The following is a 27,402-nucleotide window of genomic DNA, read 5'->3' as shown; positions in this document are numbered from 1 at the left end:
ATGTTTAAACTTGATCGACGGATTTACCTAAATTTGATCAATGCCGCGTTTGAAGAGTTACCGTTAACATCTAGGACTTCAGACGATGTCATACGACTGAGCCACCGCTAACTCTTGTAGCAATTTGAGGTCGCATCTATATGCTTAACTGTTGGATTAAATCTGACATGGATTTTACGGGCTTTATACCGTTCACATTATCATTGATAATTAAATACCTGAATAGAAACATAAAGCTTGTAACAGGTACATCAGAGTCAATTACTCCATTGATTAACTTTGGTCGCCATGGCGTACATTGAAAGTGAAAACCTGAGGAGATTGGAGATGACATGTGGCTTTAGTGCCAGATCATGCTCCAGTACGCCACTTAGCGGAAGCAGAATATGATCTAAGTAGGCTGCATTGTAACAGAAAAGGGCGGCGTGGGGAATGTGATTATGAATGCTGGTTATACCTAACGTAAAGAGAATTTGAAATGTTTCTTATGTCTCAGTTACTGTGAAAACTTCTCTTCGTACTTTGCCATGTTGTTTTTGTGCATGAATTGCGACAAGTAATCCTTATTGGGAACGTCCATATTGTTTTTGATCTCGGTCGAATTATTTTCGTGAGTGTTATTGTTTAAGCCATTTAGCTATATGAAACTCCCATTCTGTTATCATTGTTTTGCTCGATGCACCGGCCGTAATCAGCTGCTGCTTATCATGTCACTTATTTCAACTCCCATGCACCTGCTGTAATCAGCTCGCACTTTTATCAGCGAGCAGAGAGAGATAGCTGACCGAATCAACAAAACGAACGCCTGTCGGACTTGGTGACAACGAACTCTTATAAACTTGTAAAACGGCAGTTTCTCAAGATGTGACTCGCTTAATTTTCGTTTGTTAACACATGTACAGAATTTGAAATAAACGTCTTCACGACTTCACTTGTAAGCATACTCGTTGCAATCTGCATCCAATCGACAACCACAGTTTTACTGTGTTAGAGTATTCTAACAGCACACAAGAACTGTAGATTTAGATTCTTTTACCAGGTTAATTAAGTGAAAAGAAATCATTTGTACACCAACAACCTCTTCATTATTACCAGAATTTGAAACTGTTTACCATCCAATAGGAGAGCTGGGTGTCATTGGTGCGTTGCAATCTTAGTGCCTAGCCCAAGGCTACCCAAAGTGTGACTCACACAAAACTTTTTGCGGTCTTCGACCCACCTTGCAATTAGGGTTGATGTAATTGGACCTAACTATGTGAAACTGTTGGCGGTTAGTTTAATCTGGAACCTGAGCTGTCATTTGCCAGTTTGAACTTTCTGAAAGAGAGAAATAAATAATAAAGCAGATTCGTTAAGGTATTGGCTGATAAGCCAAGAATTTTTAATAGAAATTTTAGGATAAAAATTTTATTTGAGCATGATTGTACGTGGTCTGCCAAGACACAAGAATAATGTAATGCGACCCATACACTTACAATTTTGGGCACTTCTAGGCCCTTACCAGCCTAACGACAGTGTATGTTATAAGATATCTATGAGCTTGATGTATTTGGGTTATGGCAAAAATGTGGCGCATTTGATGGTTGCCTTCTGCTTTGAAGATTTTCTTTGGCAATATTTGCAATTCAAGCTACCGCAACCGGAAGTATTTCATCATATTCTTTTCAAAAACCGTGCAAAATCAATGCCAAACTTTCACGGTAGCGGATTCACTTACAGGTGTATAAAAGTCAGAAGTTTTTCAATACTGTAAGAAAGACTAGGCCTAGCTCTATAGCTGCTGAAACGAAGGTAAGAGATAAGAATAATTAAAAATCAATCAACTACACAGGAAAAAAAAGTGACTGAATGCGTTCCAAAAAAATGGTTATGAATATCCCGGTATTTAGCCACTACCAGCTGGATAAATACAGTCCTTCTTGCGGCTAAATACTAGTCTGAAACGACTAAATCCTTTCCAATCGTGTTTGGTTATGAATATCCCCATATTCAGCCGCGAGCGTCCTAGTTAATGTAAACCTGGCTAAATACTCGCCCATATAGAACCTAGACCAGCCTGGGATTCCCTGGCTTAATCCATGCCAATTGAAATGTCGCACTTGAACATCACGTGACCAAAATGCATAATTACCAGTCTGACAAAATTTTAATTATGTATCCTTCCAAAAAAGTCAAAGAAAAGAAAAAGCGATTACTTTCAAATTTCACAATCGGCTTGATGCCGTCTACCACAAGCTACGAGAACGAAACTAAGGAAAATGGCATATAGTCAACTAAAAACTATATAGGCAATAATTATAAAGTTTTTACAATAAACTTAAAGAAGGCAAACAAACATTCCTCGTTTCGAAATACTGTAATGTAAACATTCAAGCGAAATTATTATTATTTAAAATTATTATTTTGGTTAATGTAATAAAACCGTATATTGCATATGATGCAACAAGTAAAGACATTCGGACAAGAATCCAGGATAAAATGTACACAAAGCAGAGATAATAGACACAAAAAATTTCAGATTTTCCTAAATCAACAAATTGCAATTGGTCAACAACAACTGATCCGGGTCCCGGACCTCATTTAGTACCTGCACACAAATTATGTGGCTGTTTTCGATCTTTAACGAGCTTTACGCTTCCATCATTCATAAGCTTGATGACAGTAGATAGCTCTTTAGGAGAAGAAACTGCTTCTAGTTGGTTCATAACTTTGGAAAATTCCATTAGGCATACACACCCTGTTTCACAGCACAATGACCTTCCCTCGATGAAATTACAAAATCGCAACCGGCACTTGTTCACCATGTTTTCTTTAGAGGAATATCCAAAGAATATAGCAATGTCGGTTATGCACTGCAAAAATAGAGAAAACGTTACAACAATAACGTTGACACGATTTTGTATCTTATGTTTACTAACGACAAAAAGCAGAGCCTGTTGTTTAAATTTTATGCTTAAGTTAATGAAATATCAGTTAATATCACACTTACCTTTTCTTTCAACTTGTATGATGGGTATTTTTCTAAAGTCTTTGCAGTGCGTTCTTCACCAGGAAATTTTTTGATAACTTCCATCCTCCTCTTGATCGCTATTAATGATATTTCTTCCCCCTCGTTTGCCTGATTTTTCTTTTTCAGAAGTGGCGTCATTGTGAACTTATTTAAGGCTGCCATTTGGTTGTTGAATCGCTTTCGGATATGGGCAAATGAACAGGACTTCACTACCACAATGAAAATACAAAATCTTGTTTGTTAGATCCTAACTCACAACAAACCACTGTTCACCTCCACCAAAAACTGCTCCATCGCTGTTCCAAAAAATCTTTCAAGAAGTTTTCTGTCTTTGAGACTGAATGGACTGATATTAGTTCCAACTTCTTGAAGAGATGAAGGCAGATCGTGTACTGTGACTGTGGCAACTGCAAAGTGCACATATTGTAAATTATTCGTTAAAATGGTAACGCTTATAAATCCTCTATATTTTTTTTTAAACTATGATAAATTATTTCAATTGCGCAAAATATAGCACTATACAAATTACAAACTTGTACACAATACATATATAATAGGTATGTATTTTTATTATAGTATGTATTACAGTAGCCATGGCAGTTACCAACGTAATGAAATATAATAACGCAAAAGCAGTGCGGTAATCACAAACTTTGCTTTTTAAAAATAAAGACAGGTTTACATTTTTGACCGTAAAACTAAGGGCTATAATTTTGGAACAAGTTGCAAAATTTACTAAGTTTACGTTAGCATTAAATCTCTAATACAGTACTCAAATACAATGCATATTATATCTATTGTAATAAAATTTACTCTGTACACCACCAATTAACGCTGCGTAAACCGACTTTTACATAATAAAGTAACCAATCACCAATGCAATAGACAATTTATTGCCAAAAGTTTAATCATTTAATATCACGAATCTCGTTCCTCGTGTTCGTACAACAGAATGTAAATCGATTCATTTTTGGCCGGACAACAGCCAGACATATGTGCAATTGGAGTATATTGAACGTTTTGAACTAGCTTTGGTAATGCTACTGATCAGTGTTTTACATAAAAATATGCCCCTCCGGTCTCCTTCATAACAATGTCGCAAAGCTTGAAAATAGTTCGCAACGGTTCATGGTTGCAAAATAAAACAGTCTTGGCTACATTACAAAGCTTTTTTTTGTATTAGCAATCGCACGCAATTCAAGCATTACTGCGTTATGTGTAATTTCGTCGTCGTCCTCTGTTTTTGTTTTTTCTACGAATCATTGATTACGCATGGAATCACTCTGGGATCAAGTGCGAAGTAAAAACGTAACGCGCTTAACTCACCACCGGCAGGCGAAATTAGTTACAAGGAAGTCTTGCAAACGGAGCAGAAAGCTTTTGAAACTAAGTTGTTTTGAACAGCAATAGAAGTTTTAAGTTTAATAACTTTGCTCCCACAAGTTATGAAGTTTTACAATAAAAATGGAATAATCGGTTGCCGCAAAACAAAATGCCACATATGTAATGCCTGGAAAAACAACAGAATTGCCAACAAACCTTCAATCCCTTTAATGAAAGCTTCATGCAAACCGTTCTTGAAAGCGAAATTTCGTAACCAAGGGTCCATCTCTGCAGTGTGGTGTTTGAAAAGAAAGTATTACTAGACTTGTGTAAGACATCATCCGCAAAGTTGTCTTTCATTGGTTGGATTGTTGGATACTTCCCAACTTATTTTGAGACTTTTTTCTTTCCGTCTAAATATTCTCCAGGTCTACACACTTCTCTCAACTTCCTTTTTTCGTGGCCAGTTAGTTTGCCTGCATGTAATCGTTAGCCGCAATACTTTATGCATAGTTCTCCAAAAACTTGGTTTTGTGTGCTAAATCATGAAGCTCTTTATTTGTAGAAACTGTACCAGCTATCAGAATGCAAATTATGCATGCAATTCCATTCGACTTTACCACAACCATTTGCGGAAACATGTTCGCGACTCTAGTTTTCGTTACGCTTGTCAAATTGAAAATTACAGGAAGAGATAAAAATTCCAATTCCCTGGCACAACCTAAAAAATAAAAATTGTCCAAGGAAAGTAAGTCTGGGTGCAAACAACCTCAACCCAGAGATTATGTTTATGTAATTGACCCTACCCCAAACTCAAAATGGCATCAAACTTGCTTTACCTCAACACCAAAACACAAACAAGCAAACCTACCTTGAACATTTTTGTTGTGATTGTTAGCCTAGATGTCGTATTTTTTTGAGAAAAGTGAATGAAGTATTCGTAGCACTTGTGTGCGTTGAAATTTCCGGATTTATTAAAAAAAGCTTTTACCATTTGGGGAAAATAATTTGGGTAATGAAATTTGTAAAAAAATCTTGGCCTACTGTACTTACGTGGGAAAACTTTTAAGTTCCTTCGTCCTTTTACAACCTTGCATTTAGTAAAAAAACTCATGAAATTATGGCATTGCAGGGATAAGAAAGGTTTTAAACAGTGACGAAATGTCACCATCTAAATATTAATGTGGTGTTTATCGCGGTAACAGCAATTATTAAGCCGGTAACTCCGACTGTGTCAAGTGGCTGAATATATTACGTGACACGAATGACATTAAGCCACTTGTTTTGCACTTGTAAGGAAGTAAACGCCAATCACATCGTACACTGGGTTTTATTTAGCCATAATTGTTTCCAATGCATCGGTGGTGCGTAATTAGCCATGAAAAAGCGTTGCGAACTGTATGTAGGCAGGTTTATGGTACTTGGACCAAAATAAGGCGTGGGGAGTGTTTTTTTGGACGAAAGTGGCATTTTATTAGTCAATGATGAAAATTGTGGACTATTATCAGTCACTATTTTTTCCTGTGTAGGCCTAGGTCTAACCTAGGCTGTATACAAGTTGACCCACTCAAACATTTCTAATCTAGTGATCAAATTTTTTGCATGTTGTGTCTAAGCCTGTTGTTACTTTACTGACTAGGCGTAAAACCTGTAGCCTACCGCATGAGGTGGGCCTACCTACCGCGGTAGGCTACATGACAGGTATCTTATCCTATTGCTTGCCACTTGAGTGAGTTATTGTAGTATCCTACAAAAACAGATTTTTTAGGATAGACTTGGTGCCGGTTGTCATAAGTCAGAACAACAAACTTTTTGGCGTTACACCAGAACTGTCCACACAATAAAATCCAGAATTTTGGAAATATTTCAATTAGTGATATTACAATACCTAATCTGGAACAATATGGTTACCACTGGTACTTGGAAGTTTATTTTTAATAGTCTAACCAGTAAATTAAGTTAAATTGTATTTTATCTTACAGATGAAATTTTTGCTGCAAGCTTTGCTGTTGATAGCGTCACTGATTTACGAATTCATCATTTCAAATGGTGATAACATTATTGCATTACACAAATCGGGATCAAAGTTGTAGTCAGAACTGTTCTCATTCAAAAGACATATAAAAATGAAAGATTTAAGATCGTATGATAAACCTAAGATTTCTAAGAATATGTTTAAAAAAGCAATATGTGTGAGACATCTCTTACATTTTTCATTTGCAGCACAGTCTGCTATCATCCGTCCATCTGTCGATCGATTGGATGTTGCATATCACACCCTCCAGAAAATTCATGCCACCCAACCAGCTGGCTTAGAGCGTGATTGCTACACCAACCTCTGTAATTTTGCTACGGTTTCCAAATATTTTCCTAATTTGGCTGATGCAGTAAGTTTTGTTTTTGTTTAATAAGTTTATTTGAGTTTGCATTGGTAAGTTGTCTGCTTTGTACAGATCAGAATACAATAATGACAATAGGATGATTAGATAGCTGCTGTAACTGCTGTGTTGTGTCAGTGGCTTAATACACAGCAAAAAGCAAGAGTTCATTGTGATTTATGTTTTCATTGATGGACTTATTTGTAACTGTAACTGGGACGTAGAAATATTGATCATCATTAAAAGTTTATTATTATTTTACCACTTCTACGGCGGGTTAGAGGAAGTAATGTGTTATCGCAAATTTCCTAAATTCAGTCAATTTGCATTTTTTTGCTGTGTTTACTTGCAAGACTGAAACTCATGACCTAATCACTTGCCTGTTTTGCAATTACGATAGATTTTCAATTCGACCACCTTGGTATGAAGCTTAGCTTTAGAACATAAACATTGTAGACTCTTTGTCCATATAATTAGGGTGTTTCAAAATACATAACAAAGTGCACGGGTTTTTTCCAGTATATCATATCTCTCGCCTCATTGGTTTTTGCACAGACCTGGGTTCAAGCTGGTGTGCTCTTTTTTAAGAGCAGTCCTGAAAGCGCCACTCCTTTTAAATTAGGAGTGGGACTCGGGAGGGGGGGGGACTCCTTTTGTGTGTCATTCACTCCCTGCTCTTTTTCTTGGCATAGAACAGGAAAAGCATTTGATAAAGAAACGAAAAAAATATAAAGAAAGTTTTCTGCTTTGAGAATAAAATAATGAAATCACATCTTTCCTAAAAAATGATGATGATTAATTAATTAGAGTTTGTAAAAGGGTCTTGCATTACATCCTACAAAATGTGATTGATTTTTGAAAATATGCTATCGGGATAATAACTTTGATTTGTTGAAAAATTTGATCCGCTGCTTCAAAAGAAGTATACTCTGTTATCTACCAAGGAAAGGGTCTTTCTGTTTTTTTTCAAACAAGCAACTACCATGCTCTGCTTAGCAATCTAGAGAAACCAGGCCTGTTGCATCTAATTTTTGCTAAAGGTGATAATATAAAGAGAGGATTAATTATTAAATAACTTTGATATCATAGGATTGGTCTGTTGCTGCGTTTTTAATAATAATACAATTACCTTACAACCATTATGAAGTACGCTCTTTTGTACGCTTTTAGAAAATATTGTGACTAAAAAGTTTCCCATTTGTATCCAATTTAAGCTTCTTCTATGTTTTCTGTGATGAAGGTTGCTTGGAAAATGAATGCAATATTTTGTTCTGTTTGTCAACAGTCGCAAATCATGGCACCTTCAGCTAAACTTTAACTTGCAACCGTCGCATGTCTAAATTATCTTAATATTTCATGTTTTGATTTTTGTTTTAAATCAGACTGAATATTGGGCATTGCTGAGTTGTGTCAAGTATGGCTTCACATGCGGAGGTAAAAGATGAGAAATGTTACGTCTTGTGGGCACTTATCATTGTGATTTGTGATTCTGCTTAAACGCTCAAACTTGCGTCTATGTCTAACTGTCATATTTTACTACAATCAATTACAATTGTTGACAACTTTTATTTGCACAGCAAAATCAAGATGTTTTGGTTGGCTAAGTTGGCAACCATGTTCCGCCAGATGTGGCAGTGGACAGCAGACCAGATACAGATATTGCTATGTGACCCCATATTGGGGCGACAGACGTCATGGCCAAATTGCCCAAGCTCACAATTGTACTCACGACAGCGAACTAGAGTGCATGGGTATTTCTTGTTTTCAATCTTTTTTTAACTAACATTTTGATCTATGGGACCTAAACTTTTTTCTTATTCAATAATTTTATTCAGTACCTATACAATAAAAGTTGTGTTTGCTTCCGTGAGTGATAGTTATTAACCTTGGCCTAACTTCATTGATTAGCATAACTTGTTTTTATTACCCCGCAGAAGATCCAGGCAAACCTGACACCTGGACCAAATGGGGTTTGTGGAGTTCATGTAACTTGCCATGTGGAATGGATGGCAAAGTTCATCGAACACGAACCTGCTTACCCACTGGAGACCCTCAATATTGTGTCGGATCTGCGAGGGAACTTCGAGGCTGTATTGATCTACCCGCTTGTCCACGTACGGACTTGAGCTCTTTTGTATCTCAGTTTCAACCAACTCCTATTGTGTTCCTGAAACTGTAACAACTAATAATCTCAAACTACACACATACAAAGATATTTGCGCGATATAAAATGTTGTAAAAATAGGAAATGTTATGTTAATATTGATCTTACGAACACTCTCATTTCAAGTTAATTATGAATGGGTGCATAAAGCCCGTTATTACTACTAAAAGGGTACAAGTTAGATGGTCGAATGGGCAAGTGAGTTGTCTGTTTGTCCAATCATAACAGATTATTGCATTTCAATTTTTTAATTTGCTACCGGTATATACTATGTTCGATTCGGGAAAGGTTTTGTAAGGTAATTTTATACATACAGTATTCTATAGCTAACCCACTCTGAGAGAACAGAATATTAAAATTTCATGGCACGATTCTTTGAAGTTTTCAGAATACTTCTGAATTTATTTAGAACAACTTGAATTTTAGCTAAACGTGACCCCTGCCGCTTAAACAACTGCTTCATACTCTAAAAATGTTACTCCCTCTGGAGTAGGTACTTGGTTTAAGTTGTACCTCTTTGCTTCTTATTTGATACTTAGAGAGTGTCATTTCATTAAAGCTATCATTCGTAAATTTTTTACATTAATTGCTCAAAATTTTGGTGTGCAGGTCTGCTTTTAATGCTAAAAAACTGATATAAATAGCTTGATATGAGAGGCTACGGATGGAGTTTAGTGTTGACCCCGAACAGACTTGGCGTATGTTTCTGTTAAAACTTGATTCCTAAAACCTTGCAAGTAAAGCAATCACCAACTGTTTGTACTTACCACAGTCCATGGCGCGTGGACAGATTGGGCTCATTGGACTTCATGCAAAGTAATTACATGTGGTAACGGCTTCCATTTTCGCCTTCGAACATGCTCGAATCCACGAGCTGACGGAAACGGAATACGGTGCCAGGGTGTCGGTATGTTGCAAGAGAAGTGCAGTGGCAAGCCTTGTAACTGTAAGTACTAGTGAACATCTAACCTAGTCGTAGCTCGTACAAAGATTGCGATTAGTGTTCAACAACAAGGTGCATTCTTTACACTAATTATTCCTTGGTATGTTATCATAATCTTTATTCTCGGACTCACCTACCGAAACTAATTCATAATCCTTGAAAGTCTAATTGCTACAACAAAGGGTTTTAAACCACCAAGTTATTACCCACAGACGAAGACATGCCACCCATGGCGCACCTGTCAGAAAAAAGCTACATCCAATACCCGCCTCACCAGCCCACCTCCTACCTTCATCTTGTACTGCGATTCCGGCCAATCACAGCACGTGGAACCATCCTACGTTACACGGGAATCCCCGTCGAATACGCTAAACCTAAGGTGCCCAGCAACATTTACATCATTAATAATCCGGCGGAAAATGAAACGAAAGTTTCTGAGGAATTTGTCCGGGTTTATATGGAGAATGATCACGTGATGGTTTCCCTCTCTGTGAATGGATCGGACCTGGTTGTCATGGAGACTGGTAAAGTAAAGGTGTGGACATAAAACGTTAGTTAGTGTTGGTTAGCGAAATATTAGTGTTACTGTAGGTTTATTATTGATCGTTTGTAAGTAACTGTCGAAATTTGTATTGGTATGCTAAATTGGTCAGAATTCTTGAACGCGATCCTGCTAATATAACAAAGGCCTAAAACAAAGTAAATCAACCCTAGTGACTAGTACCTGGCGAGGATAAACGCAAATAATTTTCTCTTTACCAACAAAAGACTTAAGTTATTATTACTACAGGTCAGTCAGTGGAACGTAGTTCGCCTTCTTATTGTCAGTAACCTCGTCAGCGTTCGCACGAACGACGGTGAAAATATGGAAGAAGTCTTACGCGACTCGCCGCTTGCCGCAGCGAGGAGTGAAAGCAACGCCACGTGGTATCAACTTATGATTGATCAGATCGAACATTCGCTGCCCGAGTCAATCGCCGCTTCCTTATTTGGTAAGACGAGAGCTATCCTGGCCAAGCTGAAAGGACGAATCACGGTCGGAAAGGATTTAGACAAAGGCGAAAGTTTCAGAGGTTGGATTAAGATTATTGTCTTATATTCTTGCCATGTAGTTACGCTATTGGAAACCTTGGTACTTAAGACATGCGTTCGTCTACATTTAGGATGAAATTCTGGAATTCAATGGCCAAAAAGTATAGCATTTATTTTTAAGCGGGGTACTCACAAAAAACACATCCGAATTTTAAATCTCACGTCAAGCAACATAGTTGTACTTAACTACACCCTGTAGTGGCCCACGGCCAATACTGTACATAATTGCATCTGACTCATTCAGCTGTCTTTCAAACTGCAGGCTACCTGGCCGTACTGCGAGTGAATTTTGTCAGTTTTTCTTTCATTCAACCCGCCCAGTCTGAAGTCAAGTTGCCGACCGACCCCATGACAACGTCAGGGGTCGACGTATTTCGTCATCGCGACGTAAGCATGGGTCACGAGGAGGCGGTACTTCCCCATTTTGACGGCACTCACAGGTCGGCGAAATCCTTAACCAAAGTCTGGTGACATTATAACAATACAGCATAATATCCATGTGTCGTTTAATGTCCTATGCATTAAGGGTGTACATTCCGTTTATTCTCAAATGGTGGACGGACTCGTTTGAACCCCCTAAGCATGACGTACAAAGCACGAAGGCTGACGACATAATAGCAGAAGACGCTTCGACTTTGGAGATTGTGTTCAAACCCGAAATTAAAGACGCGATCATTTTATGGAATAGGGGTAAGATTAAGAGGACAAGTTAAATTGGCAAAAAATATCACCTCATACCATATTGCTTCACTGTAGTTTTAGCTAGGACCATTTTTCTCGGTGGCCGGTCAATTCAGCCAATGTGCGATTAAACCTAGGACAGTTCAACCCAACGACTCTTTAACTCACAGATTGTGGTTGGGTCGTACTGGGTTTAGTCTTCCTGGGTTAAATCCACCTGGAACCCTTTTCGAAAATTTGAGTCCTATGTAGTACGCCCTAGTACGCTGAGCTTAAGGTATTCGTTCAGTAGCTTTTCAAAGTTTTTCGCAGGTCGAACCGACATAGCTTGTCAGTGGAAACTCACCATAGAAGACGGGGTGCAAGTCAAACTTATCATGGCAACACATGGCGGGAAAATTCATATAACCGAAAGTGACAGAAACATAAAATTCCGACATTGGAATACTGTGGTTATACAGTTTAGGCGGTGAGTGATTTTTGTGTTTTGTATGATTACGAGTTAACGGATTGATTCATTACTTGCTGCCAATACGGTTTAAAAGTTTGTTAAAGGTTTGTTAAGATTCTGGTAACCAAGACCGTAGCCAGGGTAAAATTTTTAATGAGGCAAATATGTCAAGTACGTTCTTAACGAGTTAGGTGTGTTGTAAAACGCAGTTAAGGAGTAAAATTGTTTCATGCCAGAATTTTGAAAAATCTACGGCGGCAAGTAACTTATTTGTCTCAGTGTAGCTATACGGAATAGATGACGTAAGCCACGTATCATATTTCAAATGAACTAAGCACTAAAAGCCGAGTGTAGAACCGCATACTTTTAACGGATTTAAAACTTGCACGATCAGGGCTTTCAAATACGTTACCGGGTTACCAGAATGTCCACACCGAAATGACATACTTAATACTTGACCAAATAATTCATTGATGACGTCACAATCACTTACAGGGCTGGTGAGATGATGCTACAATCAAACAATGGGACCATTCATAGCACAAAGATACCACCAGTAACGGAAGACACCGTCCCTGGTCCTGTTCTCATCATTGGAGGTGCAAGACACGTAAGCGCTGGAATGCTGACATATTTTTCTGCAGCCGTCGCTTATTTTTCTTGAATTTTGCTGGAATATTCCTGTTTTTGAAACATCAATTGCGGTTTAAACGTCATAACTTTTACTTTAACTTAAACTTAGCTGTTAAAAATATCACCCATATTGACCGGTTGATGTAAACCCTGACCCACTGACGTATTAAAAGTTTCAGCACGACAATTCGACTCCCTCTACCGCCAGCCAGCGGCACGTGCAATCATTTCTAGGGTTCGTGTACAGCGTGAAGCAGAACGGGGTAGAGTTCTCGATGGCAGATAAGGATCTGCTTAACTCCAAAAACATGCCAACATCACTCTTCACAAGCAAACCAGGTAATTCGGTGAATATCGAACGTTTATATTGGTTACAACGCCACACAGAGAGTAACAGAATTCATGTTGCAGCTGCCACAAAATTTTGGTTCTTCAAACCAACCTATGAGAACAAACCAGATGGCAAATCATCAGATAGAATTCTTAGTTGCGAAGTTCCATTCAGCAGTGACGTCACGATAGCACCAACTATATCCTGGTTAAAAGATGATTTACCGGTACAGTGATTACTTGTAGTTGCCAATTTCGGTCGAGCTGTTTAGTCACCATTCAGAATATGAAAGATAGGGTCTCTTTTTTGATTGGTGGGAAAAGCTCCACCAAGCTTGCCCGTCTATTGGTTTAAAATCACTGGAGCATAACCATTTTCTCTTTCGTCATCTGAAAAGTGAGTAAAAGACTCCCATCATTTTCTACACTGGCTCTACTGCGTGTCTTTACATTGGGGTTTAGGAAGTAACCGCGGTGGTCAACCGCCACCTTGTCATATGGTTTACAATACCGTTGTTTCAATTCCCACGGACTCATAACCTTCGTTTTGTGTTTAGGTTCAGGACAATGCTTTATTTCAAGTGACCACCAAAAAGCAACAGAAGTTTATTCGCTCGAACTTGTTTTTGAAACCGTCGCCAGATGGCAGCAAGGAACTCTCGGGTGTATATTCTTGTGTTATAAAAAGCGACGACGTTCATTGGTTGCTTGTAAATCACGTGGTTGCGGTTATACACCGAGGTAACTTAATGACACTTAGCTCATTTTCTCGTGGTTTGCACTGGACGCTAGAATGGCGACTTTGCACAAAAGTCGTTGAACTTTACAGCTAAGTGTTGTACCTGTACCACAGATATAATCAGTCCTTCGCTTCTCTCCGTCGACAACCTTCTGCTGTCTGTTGAACAGTCGCTAGAGGTCAGCAAAAGCCAGGCTGTCTTCATTGTATTGGGATCTGTTTCCGGTGCTTGTGTTGTCATAATGGTCACATGTTGGCTCGTCAGAAGGTTAGAGATGGACATATATTTCGGCAGTGCTGCAGCTTCCGAACTTAGTTTGAACGCAGACATATTCTTTCATATTCCAGGTTATAGCATAAACACGGATGTGATACGTCATGATTAACGCAGTCATTGTGTTTTACAAACGTGACTTGTTACGTCACTTAATACCCTTTAAACAGCTTGAAGACACCGTGACCGTGTCACGTCTTTAAGTTTTTGAAACTTTAAACGCGACCAATTCTTTTATATGGTGCTATATCGAGCATGTGTTAACTAGCTCCTTGAATAAATATTACGTGTACAGTAGTAACAGCGTTACGTGATATGGTAACTTGTGATGTCATAATTGTCAGAAATGCTGGACTAACTACTAAACATATATGTTGCAATTCTGGCCCTGCTTCTGTCAAATGGGTCTTTGTGTTGTAGCTGTGGGCAGGAAAAAAACATTTCTTGTTGGTCGTAGTCATAAGACATTATGTGTCAACCTTAGGTGCAAATGTGTATTATTCTAATTCTAACGTTAAAACCTGATCATTCTGGGCATGGTCAATAGTTATGTACTACTAGTCTTTTATGATTGATTTATACAAATCACTAGCTGGTGTTAATATTTTCCGAAATCCAGTTTTATCGATTTCCACGCAGGTGCACGAAAGGGAAAAAACAGCGTGGTAGGAAAACGAGACCGTCAGGTGGCGCTGCCGGAACCGAAAAAGACAAACTCGTCGCAAAGAACGGAGAGGATTCGCCATTAATTGATCAACCGACTACTAGTCGTCATTCACACAGAAAGCGAAAGGGCCTACTGAAAAGGTATTGACTTTTCTTCGCTTACTTTTGTTTTTAACCATTTATGGAGCTTTTCGTCTATGACGTCGTGTTACAAAATCTGCCGAGTCACCCTGATTTGCAATCGGTGAAACCCCAGTTTTTTTTGTAGGCTACTGTATAAACTGGCTTATACTGGTTATTTCAACTGGTGTATACCAGCTCAAACAGGTTTGTTAAGGTAAAATGTGCCTCTCGTCAGAAAAACAAAGTGTTCCTTTTGTTAAAATTGTTTATGTCGTCATAATAACTTGTTTTTAACTTATTAATTCACAGACACAAGGTCATTGAACCCCGGGCCGGGCCACGTGACGAGGCGGAATTTCTTTTACCTTCTGATGATGCGGTCGACGAAGTGGATCTCTATGACGTGGGGCTATGTAACCATCGTTTTACCAGCAACTGATTTTAACTTATTTACACTTTCGGCCTAAGCTATACTCTGATAACAGAGATTCTTTACTGAGCGTCAATCGCTCGGCTAAATGCCCACAGTTAATTTTTACATTTATGACATTTTTAAGCCTTTGAGGTTTGACTTAGAGACAAGCTGAAATAACTTCGGTGATTTCTTCCGGGATATTTGGTATTTAGAGGAAGTCTGGTATTTTTAGATTAATCAACAAAACATCTGGACACGTTTATATTTGTATATTCTTATAAATGCAAAATCATAATAAAATACATGTCACAGGTCAAAAATTCAACAGTGTTAAAAAAATGGATCAAGAATGTGAAAGAGCGAAATAAAACACGAAAAAATGCACCACTAAGTGAACGCAAAATACACGACATTGCACAACAAGCGGTGTTCTTCACACCATACAAATGTCAGTCACAGGTCGTTGAACTTTGTGAAAGAAGGTAAACTTTCCAATCAAGTTTTCAAGGATTTCTAACCCCGGATGGGTCATACATTCGGGATCACCTGGACGCTTTCGTATCCGGCGTCGTCTTCTGGATGTGGGAAAAATTTGACGTCATCACCTTTCGGATGGATGTTTGTTGGCGGCCGTCTCGAAAAACTGTGGAAGATAAACAAAAGTTATGCGCCTGCCGGTGGTACAAGATATTCTTACATTCAATAACTAAGAGGTTGTGAAATAATTACCGCGATGTGACGACAGACGAATGCGTCATTGCCGTATAGGCCTAACTTTCCAGTCTAAAACTCTTTCCCAAAAATCGATAAACGACGTCACCCGCATGGTGAAACATCGACAACCATGAGACCCGTTAAAAAGCCCGAATTTCTGTAACACTTATGGTTGTAAACATGAATGTAATGGCGAATGCCAAGAATGTATTTTTGGAAGGGTCTCTACCCCTGCTCCATATTTACTCGAGTAAATTCACGACTTGCACTCACATCAAGCGACTTGCCCGTGTAAATCTTATTGTGGTTGTGCAAAACCTATTCGTCATTATAAATACGCTTTTGGACCAAAAAAGCACCAGGCTTGCTTGCCATACAAGCTTGATCCTTAGTCGTTTAAGTTAATTGGCGCAGTGGTCTGATACATATTGTGTTACAAGACTAAGACCAGATGTAACATCCATCATTACGTACTTCCTGTTGACGTAGGTCACGATTCCGTACACGACTCCGATGACACAAACAAAAACGAATCCGATAATCCCGAAGAAACCGAGGGTCATGCTGGAAATTTTTCTTTCTGACTTTTCCAAATCTTTTTGGGTGGACGCCAATTCTTCCTGAAGCCCCTGAAAATAAGGAGGCGGCAAAGTTCAGTTGGGTTCACGTCAGAACTAGATTGTTAGTGTTGTTCGAATCTGTTTTAAAACCGAAAACAACCCGGCTAAAATAACCTATGGGCAACTCCTGACCGGTACGTTTGAGAATGGGGAAGCCCCGGATGTTGCAAGCTGCACACAGTGCGGCTGTTTAGCAGCGTGATGACGTCACTCGTATTGACTTCTGGCACTCAACGCACGTTTAATTTATAACGAGGTTTGTCGTTCGTACCTTTATTTGAACAGCGTTTAGTGCAATTTGTTGTTGCAATCTCTGCTGGATCATAAAATCTTCGCACTTAGAGAAACATTCCTTTGCCATCCCGTCTGTAGGCTTGGTGCAGTGGAGGGCGCAATTTTCACAACGACCAGTGTAGCTAAAGTAAAAGAAATGCCCGTTCTTCAGCTTACATTCAACATCGGCGTCTGTGGCTTCCTGTGACAAACAAAGGTCTCATTATCACATCATGCGCATTTCTAATAAAGCTGCCCTATGTTAATATCGAAACAAGAGCAAGTTTTCATACCTTGACAACGGAAAGCACGGTGTGTTTAAACGCGGTCGTTTCCAGAAAATCTTTCGTCAACATTTGGTTGGACGTCGGATCACTGCAGTAAAGTTTCAGAATTAGGTTGAATACTGATGTTTCATATTTTAAATGACGACAAAACTTTAATTGATTATTATCAGCTATCCAATTGACTCTATATATAACCTCGTTTGATTGCAGTTTACGCCACATGTACAGTAATTGGAGTGACTACTAAAATTGTCAAACTTACCTGTTGCTTACTTTTCTGGTCCCAGCAGACGCCAGACACACGTAGGATAACACAAATAACAACATGCAATGCATTTTGCTTTAAGTGGTTTGTTGTTTGTTAATTATTTCGAAACAATACACAGAATCTATGGTAAAATAATAAAAAAATGCTTGAATGTACAGTTTATTAACAACGTTTGCTAACTATGTTCGTATGTTGGCTGATAAGATGATTGAAAACTCAAAATTTCTATTTCAGTTTTGGTGTTCATTCATGCTGGAAATATTACACCTTATAACAGGAGCAGTTTGTTTCCACGATCTGAACTTGTTTGAACTATTTCCAGCTGCTGTGATCGAAAAACTAGGAGTGTTTGTCGCAAAACGTATTTAAACATCAATTCCCTTTACCCTATCCTAACCAGGCTCGCGAGTTTACTAAAAAACTAGGTGTGGCCGACCCCGCACACACATTTTCAATCGTTAATTACTAGAAAACTATATGTCGTAAACTGATCGGATTTTGACAGGTTAGTAGAAAAATCATCTGGCTTCCTGTATACATCATAATTGTAAAACTAAAGAAAGTGAATTTAGTGTAAATTAAGTATTTCTAAAAGTGACACATTTCTAGAAATTCTTCTTGTTACGCCGCGTCCCCGCTGTGCGGAAAACCAGCTGACCGCGAGAAGAGAACGAAAGAGAATAGTTAGTCGAGTTATTGGTGCGTAAATGAGTAATACGCTTCAATGCGGAGAGCAGAGCAAAGCAGAGGAAAATTATGAAAATATCGCAATATCTTAAAAATTACAAAATCCAACTTTATCAAACAAACATGGACAGATAGCTGAACATTTTTTAGGAAAAGTCACCAAATTTCAAGTTTCTACAGCAAACAATGCAACTGTACGCCACGTTTTGCTATGACAGTGTGCGGGAGAAGCCAAGCCTAGTTAGAATAGGGTTTAAACATAGTAACATTTTCAAAAACTACCCGTAAAAGCGGTCCGCTCGGCTGCATAATACATCACAATGCGGCAACATAAGCGCGACCGGCATACTAGTAGCTTCGTATGTCACTTCTTTACCTCGTAAGTGCTTCAACCAAACTAATCTGTGAGTTGATAATATGGAAACTTATATCGTAGAACCACATCCGTCGTAGTGGAAAATTACTGGAGTTTGCAGTTTTGGACTTCAGACTGTTTACAATGGGACGCTTGGGTAACTTTCAGATATGTTTAGTAGTGAAAGCTGCGTCGTTAAATGATTTCCTGACACGATACAATAGTCTGACGTAACACGTGCCTAGCAATAAAGTCCTGCGTGATCGCATGGAAAAGTACAGGTTCTCCTCCTTTACTGAAGCTGCTTCATCTTATTGTCCATTATCAATCGGCATCCAATATTTGTTGTTAACCCAGCAATCAAGTATCAGTCAGAGGCACCTTTACCGTATTCAAATAGGCCGTGTCTGTTATTTTCGCGGTAAAATTTGATTCCAGAACATAATACTTTTTCTAGGGGAACGTTAACGGCGCACTTATCAATTTATATCATTAAACTTGGTCGACAAGTTTCCAAAGCTTGTTGAGAGAAAATATAATTCCCAAATGCTCTTTCCTTGTAAAAATAGATGTTTATAACCCGATGTAGGTCACGTGGTTATGGTTTTTGAAACAAACAACTGCTCAGATTGTATTACTTTGAAGTGGAAAGTTTTAGTTATGTGAAAAGCGGTAAACATGGCACCTTACCTGCACAATTAAGAATCACTGCTTGGCTGGGCATTGTCTCGAGCGGTCAGGTGACGTAATGTCATATCTGTTGGAGTTTACAGAACTCGTGAAAACAATGGAATTGTTATTGGATCTTGTATTCAACAGACAAGCAAAAAATGGATGAAATATTTTGCCAAGAATACGCGAAATCCGTGGCGAAGAAAATAAAAAAATGCTTGAATTCGCAAACTATGGTTCTCGGTTGATTTCCTGTTGCAATAATTCTACAAATCTCAATCCCGCTTATAAGTAGGTGCTGTATTTTGCACAGCCCAAATTCAAACGAACCGTTTACAATTGTTAACTACGATCTAAAAACCAAAAATGTTTGCGGCAAAACGTATTTTGAAAGAAATTCCTCAAAACATCTGTTCCCTTACAATTATAATAACGTTTTAGAAACTTGCCTTACATACAGGGCCGGCATTAGAAAGCGCGGGAACCAACGCACGAACTGATGTCGGCTCCCCTTGCAAATTTTGAATAGCTTTACGTAATAATAATAATAACGATGACGTATATCGACCATCTACAAACCAGCTTCGATCAAAGTTTTGCTTTGTGATAAATTTTCGCCAAAATATTCTCTTTCAATAACAAATTGAGAAATAGCATAAATAGAATAAAATAAATTAGAAGCTAAATTGTCGTTTTTGTGCAAAGCAGCGCTTGGCCAAACGCAGTCGCATCGCTCGTATTGGCCTAATGCTGGCCCTGTCTGCAAACATATCATTTGGCTGCAAATTACGATGTAGTGCAACGCAAGCGCGGCCAGTATAGTAGTAGCTGTTGGTTTACCTCGTGATAACTACAACCCAAGTGAACCCACGAGTTGATAAAACGGAAACTTATATCGTAGAAACACATCGCTCGTAGTGGAAAGTTACCGGATTTTGTAATTTTGGACTTCAGACTGTTTACAATGGGACGCTTGGGTAACTTTCAGATATGTTTAGTTGTGAAAGCTGCGTCGTTAAATGATTTCCTGTCACATCACAATAGTTTGGTGTAACACGTGCCTAGCAATGACTGTTTCGCGTGGTCTGTGGAAAAGTACAGATTATGCTCCATTAAAATGTTCACAAACTTGTCTGATCTTATTGCTCAATACCAATGAGCGTCCGATTCTTGTTGGTGACGTTGTTTTAATTTCAGCAGAAAAATGTGAGAGATATTTTCGACGTAGCCTCAAAAATATCTGAATAGAAAAACAAATCTAAGCCTAATGTCGGTTATCGATGTTACTTAAACTGCATCAACCGCAGCCTGGTAAACCAAGAAAAGAGCGATCGAGTATTTTTAAGAATCAGATTGTTGAGTTACAGATCTTTTTATTTATTTCAGTCAGAGGTTCCAATCTTTCCGCGTATGCTAACCGTTACCTGTTACTCTACACACATTTCCGAGCATGATGACGTAACGTTTACGACGTAATACCAGCTTTCCAACAAAACCATGCCAACTGCACATTCTGTCTCTACCAAACTTGGTTGGAAAGGTTTTGAAAGCGTCTTATTTTGACACAATATGTGAACGATTGTTCAGTCGTTTGCAGGTGTTTATGATTATCATGACGTGATGATGTTTTTGAAACAAACTACCTCTCCGATTGTAGTAGTTTGAGGCGGTTTTGTCGTGTTCAAAGTTGTATACACGGCACCTTACCTACACAATTAAATATCATTCTTTATCATATCATTGCCTAGAGCGAGCTAGATCTAGATCGATCAGGTGACGTGATCACGTGATTTGAACTGCTTAGGAGTTTGTCGAATTCGCAAAGACAACGGATAATGTTTCGGAAATTTCTTTTTCGTCAGCAGGAAAGCAGACGTAGCTGTCGCGTAAAACAACAGCTGATGATTTTCTTCTTCCGACCGGTTGAAACCAGTTTATTTCGCGCACGATAAATAACTGCAATATGCTAACGGTGTTGTCAAAAATTGTCGCCGGTCAATAATGGAAAATTACGGGCAAAACCCGGGGTCGTTGACCAGTGACGTAACCGGAATAATGCACAGATTGCACAACGGTTCGTGCGCATCAATTAAGGGTCGCGTTAGATTTTAATACCAGTGGCTACTGCCTTGAATGTAATACAATAGCTAGCAATTCTATATGGTTGTTGGTATCTCATAACTTTGCATTACCTGTTCCCCGTCACGTACGCGAATTACATTTCCCCATTGTTACGTCGTATACGAATTTTTGGTTAACCAACGACGAAGCTAATCGTTGCGACATACTTGCATGATCTTAGTTTCATATTAAGACAAATATGTTTGTGTCGTGCTTTTACTTGTTGTCGGTGACGTCTCCCTTCAAATTTATGCATTTCCTCCCTTGAATTAGCCTATTATGGGCTGTTTATCGTCTTTTCATCAGGTTCCACTTTCTAACACGCTGCTTCGTCCGTGAAACCAGTTGAAAGGATTCGTCTAAACCTGGCCGATATTACCGAGGAAATTTTATCTGTGTATTGTGATGACGTTTTGTTCGCAACAGGGTGAAGGATTGCACGGTCTAAAAATTGCTTTGATTTCTTCAATACATCAATTTCCTCCAATATGCTGCTGAACTTAAGAATGTTATAGGCTAATAAGCTATTTAGTATGCGGGCCTCTTTAAAATAGCGACATTATATTTTTCCCAGTAAGGTGTTTGGGTTGTTATTAACTGACGTATAGACAGCAGACACACTCGCAGTTAAAAGAATTAAATGAATGGTAAATCCAGAAAGGACCGGTTGCTGCCGGTTATGACTTTGTTAGTTAATCTAAGAATCAACTCTCGACCACATCGAGATTTGAGGCTATATTTGTGGCTTGTTGAAGGGTAGATGTTTAAAGCGCTAAGGTATAATTTATGACGCTCATTGTTCTCGACTATCACGCGCGTGACTTTTTGTCTCAAATGCATAATTTAGGAAATTTTTCATTGTTATATTTTATTGTTGCAGCTTCGGTTTAAGCTGGAGCCGATATGTTTGATGGAATATTTTTTGTTGACGAAAGTGATGTGTTTTCTGAGCGCTCGAGCACAGCACGCTCTCACGTGGCAACTTATTTTGCATTGTCGGGGCGACAAAACCTTTCATCTTTTGTAACGCCCTCAGTTGAACTCCCTTCCCTCCCAGCAGCCTGCGAACACAGTCCAACACCAAACTCCCACCCGGACTAGATCAGCCTGGAAAGGGTTGGGTTAGGCTCAATCGCCCTGTTTTTATCAGTGGCATGTTTTGCTGGGGCCTTGCCGACCCCCCATTCTCCAAATGTGGATTGGATTCCCAGACGGCAAAACATCTTATCTACCAATGGCCAATCTGCTGACCTCAAGTTGGCCATTGGGACCTAACAGCCTAACACAGACCAATGGTTGCTGAGTCTGGACGAAATAACTTGATGTAACCGCTTCAAATCCAAAAAGTTTATTTCAAAAAATACGTATTTCATAAAATAAACATAAATATTTCAAAACACGTTCATCACCATGACATAACATGTAACAAACGCAATGCTGTTAAAATTCAAACGACATCACTGGGAACTAAAACAACTGAACAGTAGCTCATTATCTACTGTACAGCAAGATAAACCTCATTTTCAAAATTTCCTCAAGATGTATAAGGAATGCAAAGTTTTAAATATTGTACTACAAAGGTTTTAAAGCGGAATACTAAGAACAAATATGTAAAAATAGCTTCAAATGGATTGTTATGAGTGATCTATTTAGTGCTTCCTGAGTGTTGTTGCTGAGTGTTTCTATGTTACCGAAAGAGGTCAGTGTAATGGAAGCAGCGACAAAGTTGGAATAAATAACGAGCTGCTAAAATTTCGTTGACTTCAAACTGTTGACTTCAAACTAATTATCTAGTGACGTACATTGAGATGTGACGTCTCGCGCACATTCGATCGTGAAACGTATTGAGGCCGACGCTTGTACGAACTGGTCCAAACCGGTCTAAGTTTGCGCCGGGTTGTCATGTGCGTTTCCATTTTCGTTGCATAAATGTTGGTTTTCTTCTTGTGCCGCTAATTGGTCGGTGGTGGGATGTTGAGCAGTTGATTCTTTGGGTCTAAACCTATTAAAGATATTAAGCGCTGAAAACGGTTTTTCCACCAAACGCACGGGCTACTGCAAAGCGGTAAAAATGTGAAGGAGCACGCAGGCTAAATGGCGGTATGCTTCATAGCACACTGCTGTGTGTTAACCGAGCCGGTTACGCGGTTAAGTTTTTTTAAACAAGCTATATACACCAATCAAATTATCGCAATAGTTGATTAAGAGCGCCGGCTTGAAAAAGTAAACCACAAAACACTAAACTCTTAACACCAGCTATTACCATCATTTTAAGAACGTCACGAAGGAACAAAAAAGAAACACTTACGTTTCGCGCGCGTACTTCTTTAACTGCAAATGACTGACTATAACGCCGACAATCACGACAATGATCAAGGCAAACAATACGCCTACAACCACTACAGTCCCGATATGCCAACTTCCCGACGTAGACTGCGACTGCTGTTGGTCGGTTTCATGTTTGCTGCTTAATCGGTTGAAGTCACTGATAGTTGAAATCAGCTGGTTTTCCGCAACCTACGTAAGTGGCATACGGCAGACATGAAAGCGGTGCTTAGGTTCAAATATTTACCTTGGTAATATTTTCGACGTAATTTAGGCGCTTATGAGAACACGAACCTCAAGACGTGTCTGCAAACTTCTGTTGCTTTCCGCAAGGGCCACAACAGTTGTCGCTGTAACGTTTTGTTGCTCTTTAAGAATCTGAAAATAAGACAACCACAATTATGATGGTTCCTTTGCGTTCTTATTTACACAACAAAGATGTTTGTTTCACCAATAAACTGGGTAACTTAAACTTGGGATCAAGAACCCAGTATAAGCGATTACTAGAATGTTTAGTGAGATCGTGTTTGAGACACTCGAAAACAACAAAACGAACCGCATTTTCTGTTTTCAGCTGTTGTAATTCGTCTGTCAACTTCTGCTTTTCCATAAAACTCCCGCATTTCTGAAAGCAAGTTTTCGTCATACTTCTAGATGGAGGATTACAGTCTTGTTGGCAGTCTCGGCAGCCAGCCCCGCTGTTGTAGAAGTCGATGCCATGTTTTAGTCTGCATTGTAGGTCGGCCTCTTGCACAGCCTGTAAATTTTTAGTATCCTGTACAACATTTCATTGGAGTCAATTTGCGGTTCGAAGGTGAATTTAGCTTACCGCAATAACTCTGAAGACAGCGTTGTCGAAGGCGGTTTGCTTCAAGAATTCCTCCGTCAAACATCCCTCTCGACAAGTATTGGTGGTGTTGTCATAATCGCTGAGCATAAGCAGTGAGACGTTACGTCTTCTGATCAACGTCTACGAAACGTGTTTCGAAAATTAACAACCCTCGTTATCTGCGGTACAAGGTAACTTACCTCGTGTCTTCGTCAACTGCTGCAGTCACAGCGAAGTGGATACACAAAAGGCAGCACAGACCAATCGCAGCTGAACCGGAAAGTTGCATAACTGTATGTATTTATTCGTACTTTACAGGCTAATACACGCCTTTTGGCTTTACCTGCACTCGAGTTAATTGAAGAATGAACCAGTTTAGGGAGAATTCGTGTTTATAAATGCGCAACGGGGAGTTTTCTGTCACGGGGAATACCCCGTTTCACAATTCCCTTAAATCTCTTCTCTTGTGGTTATTGGTAACGAAACTTGTCAACGTGCCAACCAAGTTTACCGTAAAACCTCTATTTCACCGCCATAGCGCTCTATTTTTCAACTCTTGTTTAAAAGTGGCGTTCTATTAGAGGTGACGTTCAATTAGAGGTTGGCGCTCTATTTTACTGCTGCTTATTGTAACGTGATACTGCATTGTTACTACCGGTATGTTGGTTGGTATCTTTTAAATGGCTGCTTTAACTGCTAGATTGTGAAAACTTAATCAATTGTATAATTATCAGTAGAGACCTGCTAATACAATTCCGCCGCTAAAAGTGGTGTTCTATTAAAGGTGGCGTTCAATTAGAGGTGGCGGTGAAATAGAGGTTTTACGGGTATATTAGATTTGAATGAGTGAAAAAATTTAGCGCTACTTAGTGGCGCTACTTTTGGGGAGAAAAAAAAAAGGTCGGATACTTTTTGAACAGAACTCGTGTATTAGATTTGAATTAGTGCAGGCTACCATGGGCACCCACAGAGTATACACACGTATCATTTATCAAGTAGGATTAATTTGAACTTCGACATTGCATTTTAAAGCGAAACGTTTAAATATCTTGACGTAGCATTTGTAGTGCGCACCGGTACCACATTGAAATATTCTGCGGGCGTCCCTGACTAATGTATGTAATGCAAACAACAAATATGTTGTTAAAATATGTTCCATCCACAGCGATGCCTTTCGTAAAATCAAGTTTCGATTTGGTCACGTTTCGATAATTTCGCTGATGCTGCTTTCAACGAAACTTGCTTAAAACGAAAATTAGAAGTAAAATTCAGAAAGAAAAGAACCGGTTTAAGCCGGTTATGGTTTGTTATCCAAACCCAAAAAGCAGCAATTCGTCACACCCTGATTTTAATTGTTTGTAGCATGACTTGATAAAGGAAATCCGATATCATATTAAGTGTTAAACGTTGGCTTATGATTTTCTTTTCTTACCTGTGGGCTGTGGCTATATCCACATGAAACTTAATCCCAATTGCTGTAAAATGACATTTTTCTTTTATTACTAAGGCAGTTTCCTAACCATTATTTTCTTTTTGCATCACGATAGATTCGCAGAAGTTGTGGTTACAAGTGTCAGGTAGTTCTTTAATTTCACAGCGAGTCATGTGTTCCCTGATTGGCCAGCATGACGTTCTTTGAGGTGATATTTGCTGAGTCTTTAGTTATTTCTGGGGGTCGGGAAAACGTCCGTTAATGTTTGATCTCTTGCAACACTCTTGACTATTTGGCATTACCGGTGACTCCCTTACCTGGGCGAACGGCTGTTGTATTTATTTTCCATGGGAGCTCGGTATTGTTTATTTTGCCATTGGTTGACCTCTAGACTTGAAGTTCATGTTGTTTGTGTTGTAATTAGCACGCTCGTAACGTTTAAAAAGTTTATAGAGTGTGTTATTGCGCGTATCGTACATCCCTCATGAACCATGGTCTTGCATTAAAAATGTGGGCCAGCATGACGTCGGTTTATGAAATTATTTAAACGGAGTTGCCTTCGTAGGCTTTCACGCAATAATCTGCATATACAGAATACGATAGCAATGAACGCAAAACATTGTCGATATTTCATAAGAATTTTGAGTTTCGGTTATTTCAGCAACATACCATTATAACAAGTCAAGAAGTAGCCTGAATAGAATTGTTATTGCTTTGGTTACTCATTCTCCTCAGTATGATTAGGGCAGGGACCCATTTAGACATGATTGACCGAAGCAGCGTTTCGAGATGTTTTATAACATATTCCATATCTTGCGCCATTACGATTATTTCGAGTAGAATGCAGCGTATACGAATTTTTTCCTCCACCAAAGTGACGTAGATTCTAACTTGTTGCTTTTAGTGTCGCCTAATTTATCTGTGCTGTGACGTCGCATAGCTTCCCTTTGTCTGCTGTAAGGCTCTTTTAGTGATTTCTCCTAATTAACTATAATTTCACTTTGAGTAACTTTTACATTCTATTAACTTTTGTCCCATTCATGCGTTCATTGTAGGAAGCTCAGTTGTGTGAAACCTGGAGGCTCCAAGAAGCAGACTCGCCTTTTTGTTTTGTCATTAATCAAAATGAAATCGTTCATGAAGTAACGTCGTCAATCCAAGTTGAGAAACAACGATAAGAATTACGTCATTTTTAAGATCAACATCGGTGGTCTGCGAAAAAATGCACGAAAACCTGCAAAAGGTTCAGTGCAAAATGTATTTACAAAGAGGTAGCGTCGGTCTCTATTGTATTATGCATGTAGATAATACTAATATGGTGTTTAGCCTAATGCCGCAAATAAAAGGATGGTAATAATTGTAGTTAATTTGGAAAACAGTAAAAAACAACCAACTTTGGAATCCCTACTTCAAGCGAGCGATTTGTAAAATAAGAGTCCGCGTAAAAAAATATAACAACAAGCATATAAACTAAAACACTCAAAATATGATAATATTCAATATTTTCGAAAGCGAGTTGTTGGCTAAAACGCGTATAAAAAATATTCTCTATTAATATCTTGACAATGGTAAAATGCGTCGAATCGAGTTACACCTC

The 27,402-nt window shown here is 38.9% G+C and overlaps 4 protein-coding genes across 6 annotated transcripts; 1 reads left to right on the top strand and 3 right to left on the bottom strand.

Annotated features, from left to right (window-relative positions):
- The first annotated feature begins 1,300 nt into the window (after positions 1-1,300).
- Positions 1,301-15,684, top strand: LOC143461756 (uncharacterized). Its single transcript, XM_076959619.1, has 19 exons — positions 1,301-1,791; positions 6,316-6,382; positions 6,557-6,720; positions 8,094-8,145; positions 8,289-8,462; positions 8,646-8,825; positions 9,648-9,821; positions 10,031-10,353; positions 10,609-10,891; positions 11,173-11,350; positions 11,437-11,600; positions 11,904-12,060; positions 12,538-12,652; positions 12,849-13,014; positions 13,087-13,232; positions 13,563-13,746; positions 13,859-14,012; positions 14,658-14,825; positions 15,117-15,684. The coding sequence occupies exons 2-19, from the start codon at positions 6,316-6,318 to the stop codon at positions 15,244-15,246; spliced, it is 2,979 nt and encodes a 992-aa protein (XP_076815734.1). The 5' UTR covers positions 1,301-1,791; the 3' UTR covers positions 15,247-15,684.
- LOC143459254 (uncharacterized) lies at positions 2,289-4,762 on the bottom strand. 2 transcript variants are annotated; one of them, XM_076956331.1, is made up of 3 exons: positions 4,550-4,762; positions 2,990-3,417; positions 2,289-2,852 (listed from the first exon to the last, which is right to left on the bottom strand). In XM_076956331.1, exons 2-3 carry the CDS (start codon positions 3,170-3,172, stop codon positions 2,577-2,579), a joined length of 459 nt encoding a protein of 152 aa, XP_076812446.1. In that variant the 5' UTR covers positions 3,173-3,417; positions 4,550-4,762; the 3' UTR covers positions 2,289-2,576. The 2 variants fall into 2 exon arrangements, with proteins under 2 accessions (XP_076812446.1, XP_076812437.1); XM_076956322.1 differs by lacking the exon at positions 4,550-4,762 and having other exon boundaries at positions 2,990-3,820.
- Positions 15,477-17,529, bottom strand: LOC143461763 (uncharacterized). Its single transcript, XM_076959630.1, has 5 exons — positions 17,379-17,529; positions 17,123-17,204; positions 16,828-17,031; positions 16,411-16,565; positions 15,477-15,865 (listed from the first exon to the last, which is right to left on the bottom strand). Exons 1-5 carry the CDS (start codon positions 17,450-17,452, stop codon positions 15,751-15,753), a joined length of 630 nt encoding a protein of 209 aa, XP_076815745.1. The 5' UTR covers positions 17,453-17,529; the 3' UTR covers positions 15,477-15,750.
- A 5,022-nt stretch (positions 17,530-22,551) lies between these two features.
- LOC143454292 (uncharacterized) lies at positions 22,552-24,729 on the bottom strand. 2 transcript variants are annotated; one of them, XM_076954997.1, is made up of 6 exons: positions 24,574-24,729; positions 24,374-24,473; positions 24,101-24,301; positions 23,839-23,922; positions 23,528-23,736; positions 22,552-23,221 (listed from the first exon to the last, which is right to left on the bottom strand). In XM_076954997.1, the coding sequence occupies exons 1-6, from the start codon at positions 24,660-24,662 to the stop codon at positions 23,101-23,103; spliced, it is 804 nt and encodes a 267-aa protein (XP_076811112.1). In that variant the 5' UTR covers positions 24,663-24,729; the 3' UTR covers positions 22,552-23,100. The 2 variants fall into 2 exon arrangements, with proteins under 2 accessions (XP_076811112.1, XP_076811113.1); XM_076954998.1 differs by having other exon boundaries at positions 24,374-24,514; positions 24,574-24,716.
- Between the last annotated feature and the right edge of the window lie 2,673 nt (positions 24,730-27,402).

This window comes from Clavelina lepadiformis, chromosome 1 (genome assembly GCF_947623445.1).
Source record: "Clavelina lepadiformis chromosome 1, kaClaLepa1.1, whole genome shotgun sequence".
Lineage (NCBI taxonomy): Eukaryota > Metazoa > Chordata > Ascidiacea > Aplousobranchia > Clavelinidae > Clavelina > Clavelina lepadiformis.
Note: the sequence above shows the minus strand (reverse complement) of the source record. Positions and strands in the feature narration are given on the sequence as shown.

Coding starts and splice junctions, on each gene's coding strand:
- LOC143461763 (XM_076959630.1), bottom strand. CDS start 17,452: ATGCATTGCATGTTGTTATTTGTGTTATCCTACGTGTGTCTGGCGTCT. Junction 17,205..17,378: donor ACCAGAAAAGTAAGCAACAG/GTAAGTTTGACA, acceptor ACTTTACTGCAG/TGATCCGACGTCCAACCAAA. Junction 16,566..16,827: donor TAAACGCTGTTCAAATAAAG/GTACGAACGACA, acceptor CCTTATTTTCAG/GGGCTTCAGGAAGAATTGGC.
- LOC143461756 (XM_076959619.1), top strand. CDS start 6,316: ATGAAATTTTTGCTGCAAGCTTTGCTGTTGATAGCGTCACTGATTTAC. Junction 8,826..9,647: donor TGATCTACCCGCTTGTCCAC/GTACGGACTTGA, acceptor TACTTACCACAG/TCCATGGCGCGTGGACAGAT. Junction 12,061..12,537: donor GTGGTTATACAGTTTAGGCG/GTGAGTGATTTT, acceptor AATCACTTACAG/GGCTGGTGAGATGATGCTAC.
- LOC143454292 (XM_076954997.1), bottom strand. CDS start 24,662: ATGCAACTTTCCGGTTCAGCTGCGATTGGTCTGTGCTGCCTTTTGTGT. Junction 24,474..24,573: donor GCAGTTGACGAAGACACGAG/GTAAGTTACCTT, acceptor GCTTATGCTCAG/CGATTATGACAACACCACCA. Junction 23,737..23,838: donor GTTTGCAGACACGTCTTGAG/GTTCGTGTTCTC, acceptor CCACTTACGTAG/GTTGCGGAAAACCAGCTGAT.
- LOC143459254 (XM_076956331.1), bottom strand. CDS start 3,172: ATGGCAGCCTTAAATAAGTTCACAATGACGCCACTTCTGAAAAAGAAA. Junction 2,853..2,989: donor CATACAAGTTGAAAGAAAAG/GTAAGTGTGATA, acceptor CTATTTTTGCAG/TGCATAACCGACATTGCTAT.